The sequence below is a fragment of the Centroberyx gerrardi genome, chromosome 21 (genome assembly GCF_048128805.1).
Source record: "Centroberyx gerrardi isolate f3 chromosome 21, fCenGer3.hap1.cur.20231027, whole genome shotgun sequence".
NCBI classification, from domain to species: Eukaryota; Metazoa; Chordata; class Actinopteri; order Beryciformes; family Berycidae; genus Centroberyx; species Centroberyx gerrardi.
Genome location: NC_136017.1, coordinates 393,831 through 416,330, shown reverse-complemented (window position 1 = coordinate 416,330; position 22,500 = coordinate 393,831). Strand labels below are relative to the sequence as shown.

Here is a 22,500-nt window from a genome sequence, read left to right as displayed (position 1 = left end):
TACTACTGCTACTGCTGCTACTAATGAAGCGAAGCCTGTGAAGCTAGTTCAGGCAGACAACTCGAGTCGCGCTGCGGTCACCTGACACACACACTACTCATACACTCTTATCAAGCGCCCCCCTCTCAATAAGGCGGTCTGTTTAAGCTTCCTGCACCTGCTAACACACTTTCGCATTGCCATGCTGCTGCTGCGCTGCTCAGACTGCTGGTTACTGCTGCTCAGTATTCATTTCATCATCCCCGCCTCCACCCAGCCTCCACCCAGCCTCCACCTGGAGGCTCTGATTCAGGTCTTCCCCGGGGGGAAGTTCCCTATTGTCAGGACCAGAGCCTAGACGCCAAACTAAACTCTGTGTATATATTTGCATTCATTCTCAATAATCTGTTTACGTGAGTTGGCAGACTAAACTACTACTACTACTACTACTGTACTACTACTACTGTACTACTACTACTACTACTACTACTGCTACTACTGCTACTACTACTACTACTGCTGCTACTACTACTACTGCTGCTGCTGCTGCTGCTACTACTACTACTACTACTACTACTGCTGCTACTACTACTACTACTACTGCTGCTACTACTACTACTGTACTACTGCTACTACTACTACTGCTGCTACTACTACTACTACCACTACTACTACTACTACTACTACTACCACTACTACTACTACTACTACTACTACCACTGCTGCTGCTACTACTACTACTACTACTACTACTGTACTACTGCTGCTACTACTACTACTGTACTACTACTACTACTACTACTACTACTTCTACTACTACTACCACTGCTGCTACTACTGCTACTACTACTACTACTACTACTACTACTACTACTACTACTACTACTACTACTACTACTACTGGTACTACTACTGAGGAGAGCGGGTCGGACCAAACAACTTGCTCTTCAGGGTTTTTTCAACCCGCGACCGCCTGATCCGACACATCGACATCCCAAACCTCCCGTTCCTTCCTGTCATCTTCAGTCGACCCTGACCCGCCCCGCCTGCAGACACACCTGCGGGACCGGCGGGTTTCGGGTCGACTTGCGCATCACTGTCATCACTGTCATCACTGTCATCACTGTCATCACTGTCTTGGCTGTTGACAGAAAGATTTGTAGCTCTGTTCATTAGTGGAAGGTTTCTCTGCATCATTTAAGATGCATTTTATGCTGCACTGTTGATGTTGGCCTGTGTAACTGATGTGTTGAATCCTCAGCCAGGTAACAAACTACATTACCCATCATCCCTCAGGGCCAAGTCAGCACTGTTTACCTGCGCTTGGTTTAGAACAAAGGAAACACACACTCGCACACACTCACACACACTCACACACACACACACACACACACACACACACACACACACACACACACAGACTGAAGGTTTCCCTCTTGTGGTGAAAGTTGGTATGAAGGTTGAGTGTCTTTATTAAAGTGTGTGTGTGTGTTTTATAGTGTTTGTGTTCAGTAAAGTGAGTGTGTGTCATGTAGTGTGTTTTAAAGCATGTGTGTATTGAAGTGTGTGTGTGTGTGTGTGTGTGTGTGTGTGTGTGTGTTGCAGCACCATGTTCCTGATGGGTCCGCTGAAGCAGCTGAAGAGGATGTGTGCTAAAGAGAGAGCGCTGGCCACCGCTGTCATGCTGGTTAGAACACGCACACACACACACACACACACACACACACACACACAAAATATACACACACTAAACACACACACACACACACACACAGTGTTGTTGCTGATTGTCTGTCTCTCTGCAGATCTGTCTGGTGCTGACACTGTGTGCTGCTTTCTGGGTGAGTGAGACACACACACACACACACACACACACACACACACACACACACACACACACACACACACCACTTGGACACAGTTCGTTATTTTGGCACTTTTCACATTTAATTTGTTTAATGAGAGGAGAACTGCTAACCTGTCTGTCTGTCTGTCTGTCTGTCTTCTACCTGTCTGTCTGTCTGTCTGTCTGTCTTCTACCTGTCTGTCTGTCTGTCTGTCTGTCTTCTACCTGTCTGTCTGTCTATCTTCCTACCTGTCTGTCTATCTGTCTGTCTGTCTGTCTGTCTGTCTGTCTTCCTACCTGTCTGTCTGTCTGTCTGTCTGTCTGTCTTCTACCTGTCTGTCTGTCTGTCTTCCTACCTGTCTGTCTGTCTGTCTGTCTTCTGTCTGTCTGTCTGTCTTCCTACCTGTCTGTTTGTCTTCTACCTGTCTGTCTCTCTGTATGTCTGTCTGTCTGTCTGTATGTCTGTCTGTCTGTCTGTCTGTATGTCTGTCTACCTGTCTGTCTGTCTGTCTGTCTTCTACCTGTCTGTCTGTCTGTCTTCCTACCTGTCTGTCTGTCTGTCTGTATGTCTGTCTACCTGTCTGTCTGTCTGTCTGTCTTCTACCTGTCTGTCTGTCTGTCTGTCTGTCTGTCTGTCTGTCTGTCTACCTGTCTGTCTGTCTGTATGTCTGTCTACCTGTCTGTCTGTCTGTCTGTCTTCTACCTGTCTGTCTGTCTGTCTGTCTGTCTGTCTGTCTGTCTGTCTACCTGTCTGTCTGTCTTCCTACCTGTCTGTCTGTCTGTCTGTCTTCTACCTGTCTGTCTGTCTGTCTTCCTACCTGTCTGTCTTCCTACCTGTCTGTCTGTCTGTCTGTCTTCCTACCTGTCTGTCTGTCTGTATGTCTGTCTGTCTGTCTGTATGTCTGTCTACCTGTCTGTCTGTCTGTCTGTCTTCCTACCTGTCTGTCTGTCTGTCTGTCTTCTACCTGTCTGTCTGTTTTCTACCTGTCTGTCTGTTTGTCTGTCTGTCTTCTACCTGTCTGTCTACCTGTCTCTCTCTCTCCAGTGGAAGAAAAACGGTCTTGCTCTCCTGTTTTGTGTCCTCCAGTTTCTTGCGTTTGCCTGGTAAGATTCAGTCTGTGATGATGCAACATGTTTCCAGCTGTGTGAAGTCACTTTATTCACACGGCGGCCATTTTGAAAGTCGACCTGCAGAGTGACTCCAGCTCTGTCTGCTGCTGTGAACCGACATGATCGGACAAACATTTATCATTTCACAGATTCACACTGAAAACACTAGTGAAGAATCAGAGGGACATCAGCTCACATCTGAATATGTTTGGCTCATTATCACCAGCTGACACAGTCTAGCCTAGCTAGTAGCTTTTAGCTAACTAACTTCCTGCTAAATTCCTCAGATGGCTGCTGATCTGTTTCCTGTCCGGCTCCATGTGTCTCAGTCCTCGTCACTGTTTGGATTTGCATGTTGATTCATATCAGTCTGGTCGGTCTATCCACCGATTCGCTGACGGAATTTCTCGCCCCAATCGATTGGTCGTGTTAGTTGTCAGTTATCAAAATCTTTGACCAATCACAGTAGCAAAGCAGAGCGATGTCATCTGGAAACGCCTCAGAGCGACAACAATCATGGCGGCGTTCACTTCCCAGCTTTTAAACAGCTGATTGTTTAATTCATCAAGCCATTAAATCTGCATTAAGCGATATCAGACCTTCTAACCGATGCTGAAGCTAATGTGCTGTGTGGAGATTTAACTGAGTCAGCATGATGTGAACCAACATCCAGCTGTTGCTGTTTTCTCCTCTTTTCTAAAGCTTGTTGTCAGATTCTGCTGCTGAAGAAGCTCCTCCCCCTCCATCCAGCTGCTTTTCACTTGTTAAAACTAGCTTGGCTCCTCCCTCGCTGTTTAAAAGCGGCGCTCTCCCCCTCCCACTCCTGAAAAAAACTCTAGTAATGGAGGAATCGATGAAGCGAGCGAGTAAACTTGTTAAACCAGTAAACTGTTAAACCTGTAAACTGTTAAACCAGTTTGTTAAACCAGTAAACTGTTAAACCAGTAAACTGTTAAACCTGTAAACTGTTAAACCAGTTTGTTAAACCAGTAAACTGTTAAACCAGTAAACTGTTAAACCTGTAAACTGTTAAACCAGTTTGTTAAACCAGTAAACTGTTAAACCAGTTTGTTAAACCAGTAAACTGTTAAACCAGTAAACTGTTAAACCAGTAAACTGTTAAACCAGTAAACTGTTAAACCAGTGCCGGTTGCCATGCTGGTAGTTGTGGTCGCTCTGTAACGCTCGTCATAAGGAGGTTTGTCCCGCCTTCTTCCACCAGCCAATCAGGTTTGTCAGACAGTATCTGTCTGAACCGGCTCTGAGTCAGATTCAGATGTGATAAAGACTGAGATCCACGGAGCCGGACAGCAGACAGCTGATCTCAGAACAGCTCAGTCTGTTCAAGTTAGTTTTATATTTGATGATCCTCCAGGTATTTTCCCACCTGAGTTCTAAATGTCTGACCAGTTCTAACTGCTGTTGTCGTTTATCACAGGTACGGCCTGTCTTACATCCCCTTCGCCAGGTAACACACACACACACACACACACACACACACACACACACACACACACACACACACACACAGAGCAGTATCTGTCTGTATAATATAATATTAGATCTGTTTCCTAACAACCTGTCTGTCTGTCTGTCTTGCAGGGACGGCGTCATCAAAATGTTTTCATTCTGTCTGTCTTAAAGCACCCCCCACCCCCCCCCCACCCCACCCCCCACCCCCACCCCCACACACACACACACACACAGTTTGGGTGAAGCCCTGTTGCACTCCTCTGACCTCTGACGCCTGTCACCTGCCTGACCAATCAGGAAGCAGGATGTTGTGTGGTGTGCAGAAGATCGGACCCAGCAGTGACCTCAGCCTTTGTTATCACCATGACAACCAGAGCAGCCAGTGAACTGTCTCCTGCTGAACTCCAGATCAGAAGGTTCAGATTGCAGAAGTCCCGCCTCCCCATTGATCTGATTGGACAGCAGAGAAAAATCATTCTGCTCTGAGTTGAACTCACAGAACTAGAACAGATAGAACAGTCATTCCCATTCAAATCAACGTTCCTGGTCGGTTGGAGCGACGGCCATTTTGATGTGAACCGTTGGACTAGCTTCTCTGCCTCCACCAGGTGGAGCTCTGTCACTCTGCCTCCACCAGGTGGAGCTCTGTCACCTGCCGTGTCACTCTGCCTCCACCAGGTGGAGCTCTGTCACCTGCCGTGTCACTCTTCCTCCACCAGGTGGAGCTCTGTCACTCTGCCTCCACCAGGTGGAGCTCTGTCACTCTGCCTCCACCAGGTGGAGCTCTGTCACCTGCTGTGTCACTCTTCCTCCACCAGGTGGAGCTCTGTCACTCTGCCTCCACCAGGTGGAGCTCTGTCACTCTGCCTCCACCAGGTGGAGCTCTGCCACCTGCTGTGTCACTCTGCCTCCACCAGGTGGAGCTGTTCATCTGTTTCAGCTGATGTCTGTTAGCTGTTTGAAGTTAGCGGACGCTAACTTTTCTCTCCACTAAAGGAAGGCTAAGCTACGTTTATAGCATTTAAGGAGCTATATTAAGTTAAAGGAACCTGTTTGATGCTAACATGCTAATGTTGACTAGAAGAGCTAGAGAGAGTACAGTCTGTGATAAAGCTACGTTAGCCTCGTCGCTAACGTTAGCTTCCAGTTGAGTTCTGACAGTTTGCTAACAGACTCATCTGCTCAGTTCTCACAGTGTGACAGACTTTACACCTTAATGTCCAGACTGTTGTCACCATAGCAACTAACACTTCACCATAATCACCATTTTATGCTGAACTAAACAAATTACCAAGACAAACAGTGGAAGAACCGCTCTAGACATTAAAGTTCTGTGGTTTTCAGCTTGTGTTCAAGGCGCTCAGCGAGGCAGAAGCTAAACGTTTCACTGAGATTAAAAACAATCAGAGAAATCCCTCTGCCGCTGAAACAGACCGGTGTTCAGCTGAAACAGACCGGTGTTCAGCTGAAACAGACCGGTGTTCAGCTGAAACAGACCGGTGTTCAGGTGAAACAGACCGGTGTTCAGCTGAAACAGACCGGTGTTCAGCTGAAACAGACCGGTGTTCAGCTGCTGAAACAGACCGGTGTTCAGGTGAAACAGACCGGTGTTCAGCTGAAACAGACCGGTGTTCAGCCGCTGAAACAGACCGGTGTTCAGGTGAAACAGACCGGTGTTCAGCCGCTGAAACAGACCGGTGTTCAGGTGAAACAGACCGGTGTTCAGCCGCTGAAACAGACCGGTGTTCAGGTGAAACAGACCGGTGTTCAGCCGCTGAAACAGACCGGTGTTCAGGTGAAACAGACCGGTGTTCAGCTGAAACAGACCGGTGTTCAGGTGAAACAGACCGGTGTTCAGGTGAAACAGACCGGTGTTCAGCCGCTGAAACAGACCGGTGTTCAGGTGAAACAGACCGGTGTTCAGGTGAAACAGACCAGTGTTCAGCTGAAACAGACTGGTGTTCAGGTGAAACAGACCGGTGTTCAGGTGAAACAGACCAGTGTTCAGCTGAAACAGACTGGTGTTCAGGTGAAGAAACAGACCGGTGTTCAGCCGCTGAAACAGACCGGTGTTCAGGTGAAACAGACCGGTGTTCAGGTGAAACAGACCGGTGTTCAGCTGCTGAAACAGACCGGTGTTCAGCTGAAACAGACCGGTGTTCAGCTGCAGCTCAGAAGGTTCACATCATTTCATCTCATCTGGACAGAAGAAATATTCACATTTCACCAAAACTAAACATTTCAGCTCTGCCTGTCTGTCTGTCTGCCTGTCTGTCTGTCTACCTGTCTGTCTGCCTGTCTGTCTGTCTACCTGCCTGTCTGCCTGTCTGTCTGTCTGTCTGTCTGTCTGTCTACCTGCCTGTCTGTCTGCCTGCCTGTCTGTCTGTCTGTCTGTCTGTCTACCTGTCTGTCTGTCTGCCTGTCTGTCTGTCTGTCTGTCTGTCTGTCTGTCTACCTGCCTGTCTGTCTGCCTGTCTGTCTGTCTGTCTGTCTGTCTGTCTACCTGCCTGTCTGTCTGCCTGTCTGTCTGTCTGTCTGTCTGTCTGTCTGTCTGTCTGTCTGTCTGTCTGTCTGCCTGCCTGTCTGTGTGTCTGTCTGTCTGTCTGCCTGTCTGTCTGTCTGTCTGTCTGCCTGTCTGTCTGTCTGTCTGTCTGTCTGTCTACCTGCCTGTCTGTCTGCCTGTCTGTCTGTCTGTCTGTCTGTCTGTCTGCCTGCCTGCCTGCCTGCCTGTCTGTCTGCCTGTCTGTCTGTCTGTCTGCATCTTGTGGTTACATTCACATTTCAGTTCCAGTTTGAACGTTTTCCTTTGTTTTTATTCCATAGAGAAGTGATTTTATTTTTGGAACTAATTTAAGAAATATTTTTATGTTTTTATCTCAGAGACTGTTCATGTCATCAGTTTGTGTGAAGCGATTAAAGGAAAGCTCCTCCTAAAACTCTGTAACTCTTCTGGATTTTTCATTCCTGTCTCCATCCAGCAGCTTGTTGTGTTTTTCTTCTCGGTGGATAACCGGCCAATCGTAGACGAGGTGACGTCACCTCCAGATATTTCCAGTTTGATATGAGAAAATGTTTCAGGATGTAAAACATCAGCGGTAAACGTCAGGTTTTGGTGTCAGTCCCTCAGAATCAAAGAGCGAGGGCTTCTTTCTAGAGCCGCCATTTTGCACCGAGAGACGTTCAACAATCATACAGGGAGAAATCCATCGTAGAAGAGGAGAGAGACCAGTTTCTCCACCACAGGAGCAGGAGAGAGACCAGTTTCTCCACCACAGGAGCAGGAGAGAGACCAGAATGCACTGCAGCAGAGAGACAGGCTGGAGTTTGACTGAGGGGGCGTGGCCTCGATCAGACACGCCCCAATGTTCACTAGCTAGTTGGCTAGCTAGTTATATTTCTATGCCCATACACCCAGCTTTGACTGAAAGCGACCAGTTCAGGCTCCTTCTCTGAGGGTTGTTGAAAGGCATTCTGGGAAATGTAGTAAACCACTAACTGCAGTAGAAGTAGTAGATGAGATGTAACAGTGGAGGAGTTTCCCTTTAAGAACGTAGAGATGCTCTGACCGCTTCCACTGATCTGAAGTTTTGTCTCAACGCAATTCAACAAACTACAAACTCAAACTGGTTTCTATGCTCTGTTCCCACTTGCTGTGTGTGTGTGTGTGTGTGTGTGTGTGTGTGTGTGTGTGTGTGTGAGTGACCTGGTCTTCTGATATTTAACTACCACCTTCGTTAACGACTCCTTTATGCCCGCTAAGTCGCTAAAGCCACTAATCTCCACCAAGCGCTGCCTGCTGATTAAAACACACACACACACACACACCAAAACACACACACTCTTACAGCAGCAGGCGGGAACGAGATATCCGATGTCACTGGAGACTGACGGACAGAGCGTTCTGTGTGTGTGTGTGTGTGTGTGTGTGTGTGTGTGTGTGTGTGTGTGTGTGTGTGACCTATATGGACACAGGAGAGTTTTCAAGAGAACTGCTCGTATGTCTGTTTCTTCACACAGGATCGTTAAACTGTCTGTTACATGATGATCTGAGCAGCTTCTGATGTTTTCCTCAACACTGTCATGTTCACCTGAACATCCAGTCTGTTTACAGTCCAGCAGACCAGGAGGAAGCCCATTGGCTGGCAGTGGAGGGAGTTAAAATGGCCGCTTCGCTTGATCAGCACCATGTTTACAGACTCTTGTTGTGTGGTGGCAAACATGGCCGTACCCACCACCGAGGTCACCGAGGTGTATATAATAAAAGTAAAATAATTGCCTAAAAATAACTTTACTTTGGTGCGGCAAAGATATTGTACAATGCCAAGATTACAACTTGCTCATCTGATCACCGTCATTGCTTGTGTGTGTGTGGGTGGGTGGTGAAGTGGATGATCTTGTGTTACTACTAAATCTTTACTCAACGCGGTGGTTCTTTGATTATGTCATCAACTTGAGGAAACCCGACAGGCAGCTGAATCCATGCGAAGCGTGATACAGGTAACTAGAGAATTTTATTAGTGGACTGCTTGTAGTTCAGCGTTATTCATCCCCAGCCAGACATCATCTGACGAACAGCTCCTGTGCGGTCGCGCTCCGTTAAACAGCGGCCATCCATCATGATGCCGCTAGTTAGTTTCACTTGAGTGAATTAACTAGCTAGCTAGCCAGCTAAGTTAGCTGGCTAGCTAGCAAGTTAATTCTAACGTTAATTCCATCCAATGGTAGACTGATAAACTTTCAACGGGATGCCACTGGACACAGAAGGATCGCATTGGCGTTTAATGAAAAGGTAACATCTGTGCTAGATAATCTTTGAAACATTACTTATTTAAGGCCATTCATGTTTGGAATGTATGATGGTGTGTTGTCAACAATCAACATTCATGTAGGCTAATTCATGTCATTTCAGTGAGTCTACATGGACGTGGTTGAACCCGGACCAAACACTGCCCGCTCTTCGGATGATCTCCACTGCCCTCTCCATGGATAATCAACACACACACGCACACACACACACACACACACATTTAAAATCAACCTATTGCTCCCATATTTGGTCATGATTAGATTTCAATTTCCCTTTACTTGAACACTTTAATTAAACATTGTCAACATTCATTTTCAGATGTTTCGTGATCATTTTAGCCTCTTCTGTATTTCCAGATTGTAGTGTGGATCATTCATTGCAACATTTAACCTGATTCTCATGTATTACTGCTTGACAGATCATTTATGCTACTGCCCACTGACATGGTTTTAAAGCCATTGTTATCCAATTTTTGCTCTCCAAACGTCTTAAAATACACATATTTAGATCAGGGAAATCAACATTTTTTGGGGGGGGCATGCCCCCGAACCCCCCTAGCAAGCTCAGTTTTTGGACCTTGGTATTTCTAAAACCCTGCGTACAGCCATGGTGGGGACAGGAAGCTGCTGCCTCTGATTCTGCGTCACGTCGGAGGAAACAGAACAGGACGACGTCTTGCTTCACTGTGCGTAAGTACAGTTGATCCCATCAGTGTCAAAAAAACTGATCAGTTTGAGTTTTATTAGCTCGTACTGCCGGCTGGACTTCCCATGTCCTGCCTGTAGTCTCCACCAGGAGGCGACCTGAACAGTTCTTCCAGTCTGCAGCTTGTATTTACGTTAAATCCGGCCCCGCCCCCCTCAACACTTAGCCCATCACAAGCCAGCTGGCACTGTGCTTGCTCATCTCCGCAGCCAATCGTCCGGCCTCATGGTGCATTCCACTGCACTCTGAACTCTGAGAGAAACGACTTCCAACAAGGAGAAGTGCAACAGAACGGTCGTTCAAGTCAGTTAGAGAATTCCCAGTCGGAAATTCGTGCAAGATTAATTCCGCCCGAGTTCTGCGACATAAACACAGCTGACGTCACAGCATCAATCTGTACTTAATAAGACTTGATTTTACTTGATATGTAGTTTTTGTGTTATGAAAACTTGTTGAAACAACTTTGTAGTTTCCATTTGTAACGTAATTCAGTGACTTGTGCTTCATCACTAGATAGAAGTCTTTGCTGTATGAACTCGCCTGCTAACGTAACGAGCTGTCAGATAGCTGCCGTTAACGTTAATGGGTAAAGGCTGTTTTCCCGAGAAGACGCACTAACATATTTAGACCCAACTCGGAACTACAGACTTCCGACTTCTAATGGAACGCACCATTAATCTCCACAGTGGAAGAGTTGCACATCTGAATGGCGAACCTGAATGGGTTTTTCATGTTGATAGACGGCTGCAAATCTTGTCAAATGAGTTTATGAATTCTGTTGTGAACATCTTAATATCTTGATGAATCAGCTAAAACTGAAAATGTTAGAAAACATTAACGTGGCTTCGTTAGCTGCTAGCTGCTAGCTGTTAGCTAGGTAGTGGCTAATGGAACTAGCTTAATGGCAGCTAAATGTTTTGGATAAAGTGATAATTTACATAATTTATTTTAAAAATGTGTTGTATTCCTCATTGTAGTGATTATACATGCACACACTTCAGTGATATTTTATTATTAGTGATAGTGATACTAGCTAGCTACTGGTCTGTCTGGAAGCTAGCTGCTGTGCTACTTACAGATTGCTAATATTGTTTGATCACATGTTCTGCTGGCTGGTCTGTATCACCATGTTTGGATATTTAGCAGTGAACAGAGGTTTAAATCAGAACCAGTTACATGCTACATGCTACATGCTACATGCTAATCAGTCTGTATACTGTACTCTAAGTGATTCATATTACCAGCAGACGGTTCAGACTGCAGTAAATTCAAACAGGACATCACCACAGATGAAAATTCAAATTCAAATCAGCTCAAATCTGCTTTTATCCAATAATATAATATATAATTTACATTTTTTAAAGTTATTTGTTATTTGTTATTTTGGCTATCAGTTCCTGCTTAAATATTTTTTTTCTTTTGCACAATACTGTTAGACATTTTCCCCGTCATTCATTTACCATTAAACACCTGGTTACTAACTCATCACCACTACAGTAGACCAGTTTACTGAACACGTAAACAGTTTACTGAACACGTAAACAGTTTACTGAACGTGTAACCGGTTTACTGAACACGTAAACAGTTTACTGAACGTGTAACCGGTTTACTGAACACGTAAACCAGTTTACTGAACGTGTAACCAGTTTACTGAACGTGTAACCGGTTTACTGAACACGTAAACAGTTTACTGAACACGTAAACAGTTTACTGAACGTGTAACCGGTTTACTGAACACGTAAACCAGTTTACTGAACACGTACACAGTTTACTGAACACGTAAACAGTTTACTGAACGTGTAACCGGTTTACTGAACACGTAAACCAGTTTACTGAACGTGTAACCAGTTTACTGAACACGTAACCAGTTTACTGAACACGTAAACAGTTTACTGAACTTGTAACCAGTTTACTGAACACGTAAACAGTTTACTGAACACGTAACCAGTTTACTGAACACGTAAACCAGTTTACTGAACGTGTAACCAGTTTACTGAACATGTAAACCAGTTTACTGAACATGTAAACCAGTTTACTGAACACGTAAACAGTTTACTGAACATGTAAACCAGTTTACTGAACGTGTAACCAGTTTACTGAACACGTAAAACAGTTTACTGAACGTGTAACCAGTTTACTGAACATGTAAACCAGTTTACTGAACGTGTAACCAGTTTACTGAACACGTAAACCAGTTTACTGAACGTGTAACCAGTTTACTGAACACGTAACCAGTTTACTGAACACGTAAACCAGTTTACTGTAAAGTGTTCTTGGGGTCAAAGGTCATCAGGTCTGCTCTCTACTTTTCAGGAACAAGTCTGATGAACGGACTGTGTACGAGAGAGAGAGAGTGGTAGAGCAAGGTAGAGAGAGAGAGCAGTAGTAAGAGGTAGAGTGTGTGTGTGTGTGTGTGTGTGTGTGTGAGAGAGAGAGGGAGAGAGAGAGACAGAGAGAGAGAGCGCGGTCGAGCGAGGTAGAGCCAGACTGATATTCTCTGTCATTCTCTTCTGATCGTCCAGTTGAAGCCTGAGCAGCTTCAGCATCAAACCAGAGAACAACAGGTTCAACTCTTTATTTTCACTCTTTATTTCAACACTTTTAACACTTTATTCTAAACCAGCCAAGTGATATTCTGGATTAATTTTAATTTTAATTCTCGACCAACTTGTAGCAGAGCGCTCCGTTAACGGTAAGTCCACTTTGATTTTCCTGTTTTACCACAACAGCTGCAGTAATCCTATAGAACCACACAACACTACTGTAGACGTCCCTTAAATTACAGTTATTTTAGGAATTATTATAGGAAAATATTATAGCAATATGTTATTGTAGGGATATTACAGTCATACTACAGAAGATAAAAAATACTTTATAGTACAGTAAGGTCACTATAAACTCACTAAATCCCTACAATGTATTTTATATGATAAGAACACTATAAAACAATGAAACGCATTTTACCACAATTTACAAATTACAGTAAACATCACAGTCAGTATCAAACTGGTAAAAGATATGAGGGACAAATCATAAATCAATGCTTTTCTAAAATGATAGGTGATTTTTATTTATATTGGTGGTTTGACTGAATATTATAATTTACCTTCCTTTTATTTCCCAGTACAAAACTATAAAACTATACATTTATAATCGACTTTTGTTTTTTCTATTTCACAAAACATTACTGGTTATAGAAATATTATACGAACGGCATAGAAGATTGTAGTATTTTTTTCCCAATATTCTAATAATTTATAGAAATATTAATATTAACTAATGTTATGTATTCCACGCATATATTACCGGAGACCAGTTCAACTGTCATCGTTTGTCTGAAACTGTAAAAACTGATTTACTGTCATTTTAAAAGCGCACAGACGGCTGAAGAGCTGCAGCGTTTCGTTTTTCAGAAACACAGTTAGATATAAAAGGTTTTCTACAATATTGCACAGCTGTTAAAACAAGGTGAAGAACACATTTTTATGAGATGCAGACGGAACATTTCCAGCTGTCATGCTGCATTTCTTCTGATGGATCAATAAATCCATCAACAGGGAAATCAATTATCAGTTACCATAATCACAGTACAAATGTCATATTAGGATACAGTCACAAATATGGAAATGTATTTCTTTAACCAAAGGAGTTAAACTTATAGAGGCACAGTTGTCTTAATGCACTTTACAAAAATATTACATATCAAGAATAAAAAGTGACTAAACCACAGCAATAAAATGCACATGGAATGAAATAAAACCAGCAATCACACATATAATAAAAAAACTTCTGGTTAGAATTCCTTAACACAGATGAAATTTGGTGAATTCCATTTTTATTTTAATGAAACTCCAACAGGAAGCTGAACTGTTCAACTGTCTGAGCCAGTAAAGAGGAACTACACACACGCACACACACACACACACACACAGTATTTATGTTTGACTCTTTAATTTGCAAAACATACTTTGGTCGTTTTCACGTGTTCGTGGAATGGTGAAACCCAGCCTGCGGTGGAAGTTTACGGGATTTTCGGTTTCTGTTGATTCGGCCTTAAAATGAGTGAAATAATTTAAATAGAAATAAACAAAGTTATTACATGTTTTGTAGATGCAATCTATTTTTTAAAGTATTATGATAACAACCATGGCGTGAATGTTGTGTCATGAAGCCACAAGTGCTGTTCTGCACTTCACTTGAAGTCTGAAAAAAAAAAAAAAAAAAAAACCTTTATAAAAACGTGATGTCATCAGATCTGCCATCTGGGTCTGTGTAACGCTTATCAGCTCAATATTCTGATTATAAACGGACATTTGGAAAATCTGAAAATTTCTATTAGCCGTTTTTTATTTATCCGAGAGGCAAAAAGTAGATATTTTATAATATTGTACCGAACAGGGACGGACGCTGGAGGCGGCGATATTTGCTTTTTTCGTTGTGGCGTCAAAACTGATCAGAATCCACATTGATAAATAAATATCAGCTTCATATCACAGGAACTTCGGTCACACAAGAACAAACATTTCACACTCCAACAGAAGAATGATGTCACGCTTGGCTGGTGTGTTCTCTCAAGTGTGACATCATTTTTCAGCCCAAATGAGGGATTGTGGCCCCGCCCCCTCTCTGTCTAACATGTAAATGAACAGAAGAGTGAAATGATGTTAAAGCCTTTAACTGTCCAACGCTGATACTGATGTTTCTGCTTCAGGTTCCTCTGTTCTGCTTTTCTTTGTCAGTTCAGCTGATTCTGATGAAAACTATAAAAAATCTCTAGAAAATAGTTTTTACAATTAAGTAAGGTGTTAAAATCTCTAGTAACTTCATCTCATATCATTTCTACTGACATTATTTCACCCAGTTTAACAACAGAGCGACTGGCAAACTGGATCCAAAAATCCCATTCAGTTTCACTATAGGAGAAAAAAATATAGAAACCAAAAGACTTGAAATGACGACATGTAGAACATGTGCTGCGTGTAGAACATGTGCTGCGTGTAGAACGTGCTGCATGTAGAACATGTGCTGCGTGTAGAACATGTGCTGCGTGTAGAACGTGCTGCGTGTAGAACATGTGCTGCGTGTAGAACATGTGCTGCGTGTAGAACGTGCTGCGTGTAGAACATGTGCTGCGTGTAGAACATGTGCTGCGTGTAGAACGTGCTGCGTGTAGAACATGTGCTGCGTGTAGAACGTGCTGCGTGTAGAACATGCTGCGTGTAGAACGTGCTGCGTGTAGAACGTGCTGCGTGTAGAACATGTGCTGCGTGTAGAACATGTGCTGCGTGTAGAACGTGCTGCGTGTAGAACATGTGCTGCGTGTAGAACATGTGCTGCGTGTAGAACGTGCTGCGTGTAGAACATGTGCTGCGTGTAGAATATGTGCTGCGTGTAGAACATGCTGCGTGTAGAACGTGCTGCGTGTAGAACGTGCTGCGTGTAGAACATGTGCTGCGTGTAGAACGTGCTGCGTGTAGAACATGTGCTGCGTGTAGAACGTGCTGCGTGTAGAACGTGCTGCGTGTAGAACATGTGCTGCGTGTAGAACATGTGCTGCGTGTAGAACATGTGCTGCGTGTAGAACGTGCTGCGTGTAGAACGTGCTGCGTGTAGAACATGCTGCGTGTAGAACATGTGCTGCGTGTAGAACATGCTGCGTGTAGAACATGCTGCGTGTAGAACATGTGCTGCGTGTAGAACATGTGCTGCGTGTAGAACATGCTGCGTGTAGAACATGTGCTGCGTGTAGAACATGTGCTGCGTGTAGAACATGCTGCGTGTAGAACATGTGCTGCGTGTAGAACGTGCTGCGTGTAGAACATGTGCTGCGTGTAGAACGTGCTGCGTGTAGAACATGTGTTGCGTGTAGAACATGTGCTGCGTGTAGAACATGTGCTGTGTGTAGAACATGCTGCGTGTAGAACATGTGCTGCGTGTAGAACACGTGCTGCGTGTAGAACATGCTGCGTGTAGAACGTGCTGCGTGTAGAACGTGCTGCGTGTAGAACATGTGCTGTGTGTAGAACGTGCTGCGTGTAGAACATGTGCTGCGTGTAGAACACGTGCTGCGTGTAGAACATGTGCTGCGTGTAGAACATGTGCTGCGTGTAGAACACGTGCTGCGTGTAGAACATGTGCTGCGTGTAGAACACGTGCTGCGTGTAGAACATGTGCTGCGTGTAGAACACGTGCTGCGTGTAGAACGTGCTGCGTGTAGAACATGTGCTGTGTGTAGAACGTGCTGCGTGTAGAACATGTGCTGTGTGTAGAACGTGCTGCGTGTAGAACACGTGCTGCGTGTAGAACGTGCTGCGTGTAGAACATGCTGCGTGTAGAACATGTGCTGTGTGTAGAACATGTGCTGTGTGTAGAACATGTGCTGTGTGTAGAACATGCTGCGTGTAGAACATGTGCTGTGTGTAGAACATGTGCTGCGTGTAGAACATGTGCTGTGTGTAGAACATGCTGTGTGTAGAACATGTGCTGTGTGTAGAACATGTGCTGTGTGTAGAACATGTGCTGTGTGTAGAACATGCTGTGTGTAGAACATGTGCTGTGTGTAGAACATGTGCTGTGTGTAGAACACGTGCTGCGTGTAGAACGTGCTGCGTGTAGAACATGCTGCGTGTAGAACGTATATATATATATATATATATATATACATATATATATACATATGTATATATATATATGTATATATATATACATATATATATACATATATACATGGGTGCCTAACTGTGTGTAAGTGTGGGGTGGAAAAATCTGAACAGGGCAGATTTCTTTTTTTTTCTTTTTTTTTTAGATACGCCATTTCCTGCAATTTTACATATTTCTCTACGTTTGGTTTGTATACTGTGATGCTTGAATCTCAATGCTACATTAAAGAACCCAATTCATTTAAAGAGATGCTGTAAACACAGGAGAGCTGTCTGCAAAGGCTTCATTTATTTTTTTTGGAAACTAACATATTTCATAGGCTATACTGCACAAAATGACAAATAAGCCAGTTACAAGCAAACATCCTTTTGCTTTGGCATCCTACCTGTTGCCGCTCTGCTGTGCTGACGCTGCTAACAGGAAGCTGTCATCAACACATCTCACTTTAGCTAAACGTTAGGTCACATAACTTTTTGCCTTTCACCTCTGGTGGAGCGACAGTTAAGATCTAAAGAGAAACACACCTGTGCTGTTTAACTTTTCTTTGCCCCTAAATTGTGCAATGCTAGCTGTTGTTTCAGGGTTCAAACCCCATTCAGGATCACATCGTCCCATCAGCGCTATTTTTAGCGCAGGTTGGACTATACCACTTGGGTTGGAGAGGGGGTGCAGCCAAATCCAAATGCTGCTATCTAAATGCAGACAGAGCAGATATTTTACTTAGTCTTTATTAAATATAAGATTGAAAAGACTGAGAGATTGAAGATTACATATTAGATTTTTACTATTTTTTTACTTACTTACTAAAAGGGGTGAAAATTGGAGGGGCAAAAAGACAATTTTACCCCTCCAATTTCCAAGTGGAGGGGTATCTGCCTAACTTGCCTAATAGTGTAGGCGCCAGTGTGTGTGTGTGTGTATATATATATGTATGTATATATATATGTATATATATATATATACATATATATATGTAAAATATATATTTATCTAAAATGTCCCTGAGGATCCGTGTCACTGGATGTGACTGATGCAGCGTGTTGCAGCTGCTCTGTTCCCTTACAAAACTCACATGTGAAAATGTCACTGTGGTTTTCACATGTGACTTTTGCCTCTGCATGTGAAATGTGAAAAAAGAAATATTTTCATGTAGAAAAACAAAAACACTTTTGAACTATGAATTGAAAAAAAAGTGAGTAAAAACTGACGTGACGTCAGAATACAAAGTTCATGTGTCTAAAAAGCACTTTGAATTGTGCTTTGAATTCACATGTGACTTTGTTGTAAGGGTTTCCAAAGAAAAAAATAAAAATAAATAAAATATATATAAATATATAAATATATATACAGGAGATAATAATAATAATGTTCAGGTAATAAAATTTCCCTCTAAATGGTTTGAAAATGTAACCAAACCTGTTAATGTGACAAACTGCTGAATAATCTAACAAAATCACAGTATTACATCAACCAGTGATTATGACATCATAAGGGCTCTTTCATACCGTTAACTGATGTAATAATGGCACTGACTATACTAACTGCATTTATAACACAGTGTTATTACATCATCAGTTAAAAATCTGCTACAGCCCTTATGATGTCATAATTCTGGTTAATTTCCATTTATTGAGGAACAGTGATGTTTAGTGATGTTTAATTAGCAACAATTATGCATTTAATTAAACAACAATTAACAGGTTTTATTACATCTTCAACCCATTTAGAGATGTTTTATTACGTTTTGACTAGAGACTTTATTATTATTATTACTGTAATATCCCTAAAATACAGAAAAAACATTACAGTATCAGGTGCCACAGGGATTTTATATGTTATTATTCTATCAGGATACTGTATCATCTTACTATTGAAATATTCTACTGAACCTGGCTGAATATTAAAGGGAAAGTGTGTGTGTGTGTGTGTGTGTGTGTGTGTGTTCTCAGATGAAGGTGGAGGGGTTACAGGACGATGGAGAGACTGGTTCTGCTTCTGGACCGGCCGGTAGAACCGGTTCTGTCAGTACCGTGTGCGGTACCGGCCCGGTGGGCCCGGTGGGCCCGGTTGGCCCGGGGGGCCCGGGGGGCCCGGGGGGCCCGGGGGGCCCGGGGGTCAGCCCCGGGTCGGCGGAGCGCTGCATGTCGCGGCTGCTAAGCGCGGTGGAGAGCGAGCTGCAGGCCGGGCGAGAGAAGGGCGACCCGACGGAGAGAGAGCTGCGCGTCACGCTGGAGGACGCCGAGCTGTGGAGGAAGTTCCAGCACATCACCAACGAGATGATCGTCACCAAGAACGGACGGTACGAGTGTGTGTGTGTGTGTGTGTGTGTGTGTGTGTGTTATAATTAGAGAAATGATTTACTCTCCTGATGTAAATCTCTATCTATTAGGTCTATTAGATATAATACTACAACATTATGAACAAATCAATATTATAAATTATAAAGGTGTAGATAAAGGTTAATACTACAGTAGCAGATATAATATTATAATGCTATAAAGATTTCAACAGTAACTGTAAAATAATATTAGTGCTTTCAGTCTGAATCTTCGTTAACATAACTTCACTAGAATATAAAACTATAAAATGACAGTTAAATTGTAATTTTTGTTGTTCATCTGAGTTGTTGGTCCTGTGTTAATTACTGACTGGAGATCAGTGTGTGTGTGTGTGTGTGTGTGCGTGTGTGTGTGTGTGTGTGTGTGTGTGTGTGTGTGTGTGTGTGTGTGAAGAGCTGGAGCCACTTATAAATCAGACAGAGAGAAAGATAAAAATATCAGAGGCTTTTAGTTCCTAGGCAGGATTTGGATTTAGTGATTTTGTTTTACTTTTTTTCAGATTTTTGTTTTTTGGACACAAAACATTTTGCCTCTTCTGACTTTACAGTTTCAGTTTCCGTGCCGACAGCAAGACCAGATTCACATAATAACACTGAAATCAGTTTCCAGCTCCTGCTTTAATAACATGTAATTACTAGTTTTTAAAGTAACAAATTGAACTATTTTAATTCTTAAGATCACTGAAAATTCACTGAATGTCTATGAAATAAATTAACGAATTCCCTCCTCTAACTGTATCCATGTAATATTCAGGGGTGGACAAAATAACAGAAACACCAGATGAAAGGGGACTTTTATTTTGAAGGAACTGGGTCCTGCTCAGTTAAATGTTAGTAATCAGTCTGTGTGTCACTAACAGATCTGACATCAGCACTGTGATATGGGAGTTAATACAGAAACATGAGCCAGCTAATAGACAAACTTAATAAGTAACAGTGGTGGGCTGATCGATCAGCTGATCGATCAGGTAAAGTCACAGATTTTGTGTTTTTTCAGAGTACGGCTGTTGTCTGATTGTTTTGGGTTTACACCGGTGATCAGATAAGTCGTTTGTTCTCATTGGCTCCTCTGCTGTTTGACTCATCTAGTCATCATCTATCTATTAAACTATCTATTAAACCGATGTACAATTATTTCCTATAATTTAAACTAATGGAATCCTTACTAAACTAACATGAAGGCGTCGGTGCTGCAGCTTCAGTCAGTTTAGTTTAGTTCTGTCAGACTGAGGCCAACAGTCTGGTTCTGATGGAGCGGTCGGCCCAACACTACTGACTGACTGACAACTGACCACATATTAATTAACAAAGTAACTGACTGACAACTGACCGGATATTAATTAACAAACTGACAACTGACCAGATATTAATTAACAAACTGACAACTGACCAGATATTAATTAACAAACTAACTGACAACTGACCAGATAGTAATTAACAAACTGACAACTGACCAGATATTAATTAACAAAGTAACTGACTGACAACTGACCAGATATTAATTAACAAACTGACAACTGACCAGATATTAATTAACAAACTGACAACTGACCACATATTAATTAACAAAGTAACTGACTGACAACTGACCAGATATTAATTAACAAACTGACAACTGACCAGATATTAATTAACAAACTGACAACTGACCAGATATTAATTAACAAACTAACTGACAACTGACCAGATAGTAATTAACAAACTGACAACTGACCAGATATTAATTAACAAAGTAACTGACTAACAACTGACCAGATATTAATTAACAAAGTAACTGACTGACAACTGACCAGATATTAATTAACAAAGTAACTGACTAACAACTGATCGGATATTAATTAACAAACTAACTGACAACTGACCAGATATTAATGAACTGACAACTGACCAGATATTAATTAACAAACTGACAACTGGCCAGATATTAATGAACTAACTGACAACTGACCAGATATTAATTAACAAACTAACTGACAACTGACCAGATATTAATTAACAAACTGACAACTGACCAGATATTAATTAACAAACTGACAACTGACCAGATATTAATTAACAAAGTAACTGACTAACAACTGACCGGATATTAATTAACAAAGTAACTGACTAACAACTGACCGGATATTAATTAACAAACTGACAACTGACCAGATATTAATTAACAAACTAACTGACAACTGACCAGATATTAATTAACAAACTGACAACTGACCAGATATTAATGAACTAACTGACAACTGACCAGATATTAATTAACAAACTGACAACTGACCAGATATTAATTAACAAACTGACAACTGACCAGATATTAATGAACTAACTGACAACTGACCAGATATTAATTAACAAACTGACAACTGACCAGATATTAATTAACAAACTGACAACTGACCAGATATTAATGAACTGACAACTGACCAGATATTAATGAACAAACTGACAACTGACCAGATATTCATGAACTGACAACTGACCAGATATTAATTAACAAACTAACTGACAACTGACCAGATAGTAATTAACAAACTGACAACTGACCAGATATTAATTAACAAAGTAACTGACTAACAACTGACCGGATATTAATTAACAAACTGACAACTGACCAGATATTAATTAACAAACTAACTGACAACTGACCCGATATTAATTAACAAACTGACAACTGACCAGATATTAATGAACTAACTGACAACTGACTAGATATTAATTAACAAAGTAACTGACTAACAACTGACCGGATATTAATTAACAAACTGACAACTGACCAGATATTAATTAACAAACTAACTGACAACTGACCCGATATTAATTAACAAACTGACAACTGACCAGATATTAATGAACTAACTGACAACTGACTAGATATTAATGAACTAACTGACAACTGACCAGATATTAATGAACTGACAACTGACCAGATATTAATGAACTAACTGACAACTGACCAGATATTAATGAACTGACAACTGACCAGATATTAATTAACAAACTAACTGACAACTGACCAGATATTAATGAACTGACAACTGACCAGATATTAATTAACAAACTAACTGACAACTGACCAGATATTAATGAACTGACAACTGACCAGATATTAATGAACTAACTGACAACTGACCAGATATTAATGAACTAACTGACAACTGACCAGATATTAATGAACTGACAACTGACCAGATATTAATGAACTAACTGACAACTGACCAGATATTAATGAACTGACAACTGACCAGATATTAATGAACTGACAACTGACCAGATATTAATGAACTGACAACTGACCAGATATTAATGAACTAACTGACAACTGACCAGATATTAATGAACTGACAACTGACCAGATATTAATTAACAAACTAACTGACAACTGACCAGATATTAATGAACTGACAACTGACCAGATATTAATTAACAAACTAACTGACAACTGACCAGATATTAATGAACTGACAACTGACCAGATATTAATGAACTAACTGACAACTGACCAGATATTAATGAACTAACTGACAACTGACCAGATATTAATGAACTGACAACTGACCAGATATTAATGAACTAACTGACAACTGACCA

General features: G+C 42.0%; 3 protein-coding genes across 3 annotated transcripts in view; all 3 read left to right on the top strand.

The window, feature by feature from the left end:
• Nucleotides 1-4,618, top strand: part of sft2d2b (SFT2 domain containing 2b) — a 12,086-nt gene extending 7,468 nt beyond the window's left edge. The window contains exons 4-8 of the mRNA XM_078291148.1: nucleotides 1,585-1,666; nucleotides 1,785-1,820; nucleotides 2,871-2,929; nucleotides 4,374-4,403; nucleotides 4,538-4,618. Of these exons, the coding sequence (XP_078147274.1) occupies nucleotides 1,585-1,666; nucleotides 1,785-1,820; nucleotides 2,871-2,929; nucleotides 4,374-4,403; nucleotides 4,538-4,577 (247 nt within the window). The 3' untranslated portion in view covers nucleotides 4,578-4,618. The remainder of the gene's footprint in view (nucleotides 1-1,584; nucleotides 1,667-1,784; nucleotides 1,821-2,870; nucleotides 2,930-4,373; nucleotides 4,404-4,537) is intronic.
• A 153-nt stretch (nucleotides 4,619-4,771) lies between these two features.
• LOC144543039 (uncharacterized) lies at nucleotides 4,772-7,668 on the top strand. Its single transcript, XM_078291223.1, has 4 exons — nucleotides 4,772-4,824; nucleotides 5,046-5,127; nucleotides 5,729-6,266; nucleotides 6,573-7,668. The coding sequence occupies exons 1-4, from the start codon at nucleotides 4,772-4,774 to the stop codon at nucleotides 7,202-7,204; spliced, it is 1,305 nt and encodes a 434-aa protein (XP_078147349.1). The 3' UTR covers nucleotides 7,205-7,668.
• Nucleotides 7,669-18,529: 10,861 nt separating this feature from the next.
• tbx19 (T-box transcription factor 19) overlaps nucleotides 18,530-22,500 on the top strand; it is a 16,662-nt gene continuing 12,691 nt past the window's right edge. The window contains exons 1-2 of the mRNA XM_078291222.1: nucleotides 18,530-18,603; nucleotides 18,685-18,879. Coding sequence (XP_078147348.1) covers nucleotides 18,530-18,603; nucleotides 18,685-18,879 — 269 coding nt within the window. The remainder of the gene's footprint in view (nucleotides 18,604-18,684; nucleotides 18,880-22,500) is intronic.

What these genes read in the sequence shown, in the direction of transcription:
- LOC144543039 (XM_078291223.1), top strand. Translation starts at nt 4,772, where the DNA reads ATGACAACCAGAGCAGCCAGTGAACTGTCTCCTGCTGAACTCCAGATC. An exon ending in GCTGAACTCCAGATCAGAAG is followed by an intron (nt 4,825 to 5,045) that starts GTTCAGATTGCA and finishes TGCCTCCACCAG; the next exon opens with GTGGAGCTCTGTCACCTGCC. An exon ending in TGAAACAGACCGGTGTTCAG is followed by an intron (nt 6,267 to 6,572) that starts GTGAAACAGACC and finishes ACCGGTGTTCAG; the next exon opens with CTGCAGCTCAGAAGGTTCAC.